The sequence below is a fragment of the Corvus moneduloides genome, chromosome 3 (genome assembly GCF_009650955.1).
Source record: "Corvus moneduloides isolate bCorMon1 chromosome 3, bCorMon1.pri, whole genome shotgun sequence".
In the NCBI taxonomy this organism is placed as follows: domain Eukaryota; kingdom Metazoa; phylum Chordata; class Aves; order Passeriformes; family Corvidae; genus Corvus; species Corvus moneduloides.
This window is the reverse complement of record NC_045478.1, coordinates 107,494,553-107,501,875: the sequence shown is the minus strand read 5'-3', so window position 1 is coordinate 107,501,875 and position 7,323 is coordinate 107,494,553. Positions and strand designations below refer to the sequence as shown.

Here is a 7,323-nt window from a genome sequence, read left to right as displayed (position 1 = left end):
GTCTGAAGCACCACTGCAGTCAGGCACTGATAACTAACCTACTACACGTGTTTTAACAACAGGCCAGGGGTTTGGTTTGTGAATGCATGAACAATCAGGCACAAATGTGCCCTAGAAGTTGTTTGATTGCTGTTACAATGAATTTTTTGCTACCTGAGCACATTGCTAGAGTGTACAGGGAAGAAAAGACTAATAGACCTCACCTTCTCCCATCCCCTTTGACAGAACCAGTAATGTTCTGCCTTTTCAGGAGTTAAATTTCAGCATACGCTTGGCACAAGCAATGTGCTACTGTATGTGTGTCTATCAGACAGTTGTGCCCACACAGAAGTAGGGTTGATTCAGGGTGCTCTGCTCAGCCTCAGCTGGAGTCTGATGGATGCAAATTCCTCAGGAAGACCTGGACAGCCTTAGCAGATGTTTACTGTGATGACAGTTAAACTGGGGGTTACTGGGCAGCTGAACTGGAACGACACAGTTTGCTGACTTTTCCCTCAATTTGCATTTATTGCTTTTGCTCTCCACCCTATGATTTCCTCTCCCCCCTCTGTCATCCTGTACAGATGCTAAATGGAAACTGCCAACTACTACAGCTCACAGCCATTCTCTGAGTGCTTCCCCAGGACTATCCTAACTGCTCTCCCTGTCTTGCTCAGTGCCTCTCACTGTCCCACTTGGAGGATAACTATCACTGCCATGAACATGTACAGAAAAGAAAGGGCAATGAAGACAGAAGTAGAATTAGTAAGATTTAAGACTGAGGTTTTTTGCATCCTTTCCAGATCTTGATAAATTTGCAGCATTCTCATTGTGACTGGCAGGAGGAAACTGCTTCAATATATTCCTTTTTCTACTGAAATTTGGTTGTTACCTCTCCCCTGCACTGAACAAGGTGAATCACGGGTTCAATTCCTCTTGCTTTGGCAAATATGGATGTTGTGATTAGACTGCCAAAAGAGAAAGATGTTGCAGATGTCAACCAGTCATTCAGAGTGCACACCCGAGTCCAGCTGGGCTGATCTGTACATGCATGTTTGGAAATGTGCATAAGGATAATCTCCTCCCTCTGTTGCATTTAGAAATAAGCTTTTTTTTCTTTTCAGCTGCATTTCATTTTGCTGTGTAAAGAAGTAGACAGATCTGGCCTTTCTTTTTTAATAATGTCTTAGGACCAGGGTACAAAAAAGGTTAATGCATTAATTTTTAAGACAAGTGATAAATGTACTGCAATAAGCACATCCTACATACACAGAATATATTTCTCTATATAATATGAACACAAGAGATATAAAATAAGTTATACTTATCTTGGTTTTTCATCACAGTAGGAGCTCAGCTTATATAAAGTGACAACAGGATTGGAACAACACACTGCTCCAAAGCAACAACAAAAACCAGAAGAGTGTGCGCGCACATGTGTGTTTAGGCAATGAAATAGGAAATTGAGGGATTTCTGCTAAAACTGGGTCTTGAAAACAAAAATTTCATAGAGCACGAAAGAAGTGGGGAAGGTCTCTTGGCTCAGGGTAGAAGTTCTGGAGGGGATCAAGTGTTACTGTGTGGTGAGGGGAGTGTGTGAAGGCTGACATCTTGGCTAGGTTTGTGGAGGCACAGAGCAGAGCAAGGTCTGCCCAGTGCCCCTGTGTGTTCTGCCCTTGTGATGGATCCACCTGACAGTGTGGGGTTTGTATCTGTACAGTGAGAATGGGGCCTCACAGCTTTCACTGTGCACGATGAGAGCAAACACGTCACTTCACAGGGATCACAGACACCATCACTGTTCAAAGAGCAAACAGAACACCACTGGGTGTGAAATGTTGGGTGAGCCTGGAAGTGGTGTTCCTCCCTTCCAACCCAACTGATGTCCACCTCTAGGGCCCCCTCCCTCTGCTTCCCTTGGAGGTTGGTCCTCTTGGCCATGCCTGCAGAACAAATCTCCCCTGGGGACTGAATGGGAGGTAGCAATGATTGGGAACTCTGAGTGCCTGTCCCACAGGGAACAATGAGGAACTCCAGCTGCCCAGTTCAGAGCTCTTTCAGATTTTATTAATGTATTTTTCTTTCAGGACAGGGGAACGTTTGTAAAATTTGCATCTAATGGTGAATCAAGGTTCCTAAAGTTCTTAACTCTGGGGTTTAGTATCTAGTATTTTAGTGTGGGCTTATGTGAATTAGGAAATGCTCTTTATTTTGGCCAATAGCTTGAAGACCTTGTGGTTTCTCTTTGCTATCAAGATCTCAGTCTCCTGAAGTTTGCAAGACCCATTAGAAGGCAGAAGGTGCAGCCAAAGCTCAGGAGTGATACTGGCAGTTAGCAGATTTCTATTAGTGCCTATTCCACTCTCCAAATGCAGCCCACTTCAGGTTTTCTTCTACTCCTGCTTAACAGAGTCTCCTACTTTGCAACATCCTTTTTTTACCTTCATGTTTACAGACTACACATTAGAAAGCAGGGACAGTACACTGGAAGAGTTAATTGCATATTATCATGAAGGATTGGACTTTTTTGTTCTGCTTTAGATTTTGTTCTTCATACAGCAAAGTAGGTATAAATCCAAACGTGATCTCACATCTAAAGGTATAATTTAAGTAAACATGTTTTTCTAGATCTTTTATTTTCCCCTTCCCTTTCCCTCTCCCCTGTAACCTTCCTTTCACTCTGTTATTTTCCTTTTGGATGGAGGGAGGAGATGGGAAGGGAGCTCATTTGGCAGCTCGTGACCCTCCAACTTGACTTTAATGAGATGATTCGCCAAGGCAAACTCCTCATCATCCAGCATGCCATCTTTGTCGATGTCAGCCAGTTTCCATATCTTGCCCAGCACAGTGTTGGGCAGCTTAGACCTTACCATCTCCTTCTTGGCATTGGCACCAGTTATTTTACCATCGACAGGCGAGAGTGTGTAGAAGATCTCGTCGTACATGGGCTTGTCCCTGGCCACCACCCACTCGGCGTCATCGATCCCTTCTCCGGCGCCTTCTCCGTAGCCGTGGCCGAAGGGACCGTGCAAGGTGCCCTCGAAGGCTCCTCCCTTCACCATCTGGGTTGGCCGCTGGGACTCTTCCTGGCGGACGAGCACCATGAGCTGGGCTATGTCGTTGGCCAGCATGTCTTCCACGGTCTCCAGCAGCTTGCTCTTCAGAGGCTGGAACTTGCTAAAATCCTGGGCTTGCAGCTGATCCTTAAAATGGGACAACACAGCAAGAGGTGAGCAACATGGCCATGCATGGCGGAGTAATGGTGTACAGTGGGATGCCTGCCTGCTGGCTTGGCTCACAAAACCCTGCTACTGCAGAGGAGTGGGGAGCTTGGCATTCCTTCCTCTGACAGCCCTGCTTCCAGCATGGGATGGGGTCTCCCTGGCTGGCCTTGCTCTTACTTAAATCCTCTCTTAAGTCCTAGAGAAAATGACCAAATAGTTCAAGGCAAACTGGTTGTGTGGCTCTTGCTACATCCTCCAGCCAGTGCTCGACATTCCCTCCCCCTTCTGCACTCTGGGAAGGAGATGCCACCTGGCAAAAGGTCATTGTACTCAACACCATGCAGTGCATCTTTCAGATGCTATTAAGGCAGTAGAGTGTCTCTAAGAGGTGGTGAGCATGTCTTTACAGCATGGCTCAGATTCTGTAATTTCCCAGCTAAGCAAAAGTGCTCTGAGTAGGGCCTGCAGAGAACTCTCTTCTAGCTGCAAAATGACCTACAGCTTTATCTTCCACCCTCTACTCATTAAATCCACACTACTTGCTCCTATTGGACTGATACAGTTTTTTAAACACATATTTTAACAAGCAGTGAACAAGATCCCCTATTGGATACGCTCCATAGATCTCATTCCCAACAACTTAGGGAAAATATATTTTCAAAAAGAAAAAAAATAGGCAAATGCTGTTTTCCATAGGTAACTAGTAGCAACCTCAACAGCTAGAACTCAGAACAGGTTTCTGCTTGGACTGAAGCCATACAGCAATGCAGCAGTGTCCAGCATTGTCTGAATGTACAATACAAGGCTCTGATCCAAGGTCCTTTGAAGTTTTTGACTTGCATGAACACTGGGCTAGGTCTCAGGTCTGCAGAACAGAAAACCTGCTTCTCTGCTTAAAATAGAAAAGGGGCTTTAAGTTTTCACACCTTCCTTTTTTTTCGAGAAACAAAGAGTGAAATAGAAGACAAATATAGCTCTTGAGGAATGTGGCATGTGTAGCCTTTTCAGGACACAGCTTTCCTTTTAATATAAATTAACAGTATGCTTAGGCCTGAAAAATCTGCAAATGCAACCTGGAATTAAAAATAAAGGAAAAGAGTGTAAAGTGCTATTCAGGCAAAGATACGATAAATGAATGTGAAGCTGTAATACTTCACGTGAGCTCTGTATGCAAGAAGTGCTCATGCCCAAATATAGCCTGCACATATTTTAAGGCATATTTCAACATTACAGCAGGCTTTTCCCACAGGTGGCAACAATCAATGTCTGCATGGCTCTGTTGTACTCCCTGCAGTTACTCTAATGTTCTTTCCTTGGGTGTTTGCCAAGATGCCACTGCTTACCTGCATTTTTCTCAGATTAGGGAAGTCTCCTGGTGAGATCTGATGCTCCCGTTCAATCCGGGCATAAATATCTCCCAAGTTGTTAACAAGCTCTTTCTTTTTATTGTCTTTCCCAAACATTGAGGGCATTTCCTTCTTTAGGGAACTGATGATGTAGGCATGGACCTGAAGGGAATTAAATTATATGGAATGAAGGCAAATGTTAAATAGCACATCAGAAAATTCTTCTCAGCGGAGTTACCTGTGCCTGGGACTCAACTCCATCTTGCCCCACCCTGAAGAGCAAGCTCAGCTCCTCAGCTTGCCTGGACCTATGGATTATTATTCCAGTGCTAAATGCTGCTCAGCTGTGTGCTCTGGCTGTGCTGAGACAAGGTGAAAACAAGGTATAGTCCTGAGCATACAGACAGTGACACTCATATGCACTTTCTGGAGGGAGTGGTGGGGTTTTTTTTTCTTCCACTGAGCATGGCCTTCAAGGGAACAGTCCCATTCCAATCTAAACATACAGGTTGAATGTTTTAGTACGAATACCAGTCCTTAACTTATGCAACATTCTGGCTTTTTTTTTTTTTTTTTTTAATGGTGAACCAAGCATTTTTTCTGGAAATGAAGACCCTTGCACTGAAAGCTTTTGAGGGATCTTTTGATATCTTTTCTCAGTTGATGTGGGGTTCTTTCCTGTATTTTTAGCGGCTTCTTTCACTTCACTTCAAATACTCAGGGATACTGCAGGCTTATTTATCATTTGGGTGAGTCTCCACCTCCTCTGCATCCATCTAAGCCAGGTATCTTTCTTGGCTAAGAAAGTGTAAAGCAAAAGACCTAGTGCTCATCAATTCCCTTAGTGTATGATTCTGATATACTAATTGGTCCTAACTCTCAAGTTGCTACCACAGAGCAACTGCTTTCCAGATCCCTTCAAGCGCTACCTCCTTTGACCTGTAGTTATCTTCCTCACTCTGGTCTGCTATGATTGACATACCAAGCAAAAGAGGTGTTTTCTTCCCATATTGGCATAGAGCTCATATGCTGGGCCTGAGTTAAATGGGATGGAAAAAGAGTAGGATCCACCAGCTCTGCAAGCTGAACTGGCCAAACCCACTTCTCCATAGGCTGCATGCTGCAGACAGCCCAAACCAAATGCTCGGGGGTTCTATGCCAACACCCACCTTGGCCAGCCGTGCTCGCTTGATGAGATCATTCAGCTTCCTCAGGGCTGCATTGCGGGGCAGGCTCTGGATATCCCTGAACAGGTCCTGCTCCTCTGCCTCAAACAACTTGCGGTTGTCGGGGATGAGCAAGGGATGGGACCAGAAGGAGCCGATGTAGACTCTGATGACCTCGGGAGTGTTGACGATCTTTCCCAGGGACCACATGAGGGCACCGTACACCCGCATCAGCTGCTGAGTCTCTATCTGGTCGGCCTTGTTGAGAACAACTCTCATCTTGTCCTCGTGGTTCTTCAGGGCCTTGATGACCTCAGAGAATTCATCAGAGATGTCCAGCTTGTGAGCATCAAAGAGGAGAATGATGCGGTCAACCCGCTCTGCGAACCACTCCAGTACAGCAGCGAAGTCATAACCTGCAAGGGGGGAGGAAGAGCAGAGATGCAGCAAACATGGGAGTAGAGAGCCTACTTGCTGTACTCAAACTGCATCTGTACCTAACTGAGGGTAAGCTTGCAAGGAAGCAGCTTTCCCAGTGGACCAGGTAGCTTGATAAGGAGACAGGCACTGTCCTTCACATGGAAATGTCTTGAGGCAGACAGTTAAGGACAGCTCTTGTCCTCTCCACGTTAAGAAATCACCCAAAGAAGTCTTGAACTTGTGCTCCAGATCTTCATTCAAATGCATATCAAGGTGAAACACCTACTGCAGAAGTCTTGTATGTGGCAACAAGAGAGGTCTGGTTTGTGAATGACTGGCCATCAGCAACCCCTACGAAGGCTGCAGAAAGCTGCATAGTTGCAGAACTTGCACCCAGACTGGTTTGAGATGCGTATCTCCACTGCTTAATAAATCTCAGGTCTTGTCTAGTTGTGCAAGACTAACTCTGTCCCATCCAATTCAAATTCCAGGATGCAAATAATCTTCCTTACCAGAGCAATCATCCTGTCATACCTGCTGCATGTGCACAAAGCCAAGTGATTTGTGTTCACTTAGCCAAGCGCTGGATGCTTAGCAGACAGCATTGCTGTGAACACCAGAGGCAGACACAGGCCAGGAACAGTGGGTTTAAATTTCATGTGCCTCAGGACTAAGGATAATGGATTCAGTGTCAGACTGGGTCCACCTCTAAGCAGTACAGGGCATGATAAATAGAGTGTTAGAAGTCCCTAAAACAGTAGTAATGACAGCAACAAAATTACCTTTTTGCCTAGCTCTGTGGTGTTTTTAAAATCTTCTTTAAAGCCTTGGTGAGAGACTGGTTGGTTCTCTCCCCCTGCTCTGTCAGGCTCTCCTATGCTGTGCAACATTTGGGATTATCTGAGTCACCAGAGTGCTGCACTTTAAGGGAAATCAGGACAGACCAAATGCTGTTTGCATTCAAATCCTTTAATATACTATTTTAATCTTGGCTTTCATGAATAAATGCATGATAATTAGTTCAGTGCTTTTTCCTCTTGCTCCTCTTTCTTCTTTGTTTTTTTTCCTTCTGTCCCCTCTAAAACCTGGAGGGCAACCAGTGCATCCCAATCATTAGACTGGAACTACAGAAGGGAGGATAGCTGAGCTCTGATCTTGCTTTTTGACACTGGCCTTTTCTTCCATATG

General features: G+C 45.0%; 1 protein-coding gene across 1 annotated transcript in view; it reads right to left on the bottom strand.

Moving 5' to 3' along the window:
* Window positions 1–1,141: 1,141 nt before the first annotated feature.
* EHD3 (EH domain containing 3) overlaps window positions 1,142–7,323 on the bottom strand; it is a 30,303-nt gene continuing 24,121 nt past the window's right edge. The window contains exons 4-6 of the mRNA XM_032103257.1: window positions 5,719–6,131; window positions 4,547–4,711; window positions 1,142–3,182 (exon numbers count right to left, since the gene is read on the bottom strand). Of these exons, the coding sequence (XP_031959148.1) occupies window positions 2,655–3,182; window positions 4,547–4,711; window positions 5,719–6,131 (1,106 nt within the window). The 3' untranslated portion in view covers window positions 1,142–2,654. The remainder of the gene's footprint in view (window positions 3,183–4,546; window positions 4,712–5,718; window positions 6,132–7,323) is intronic.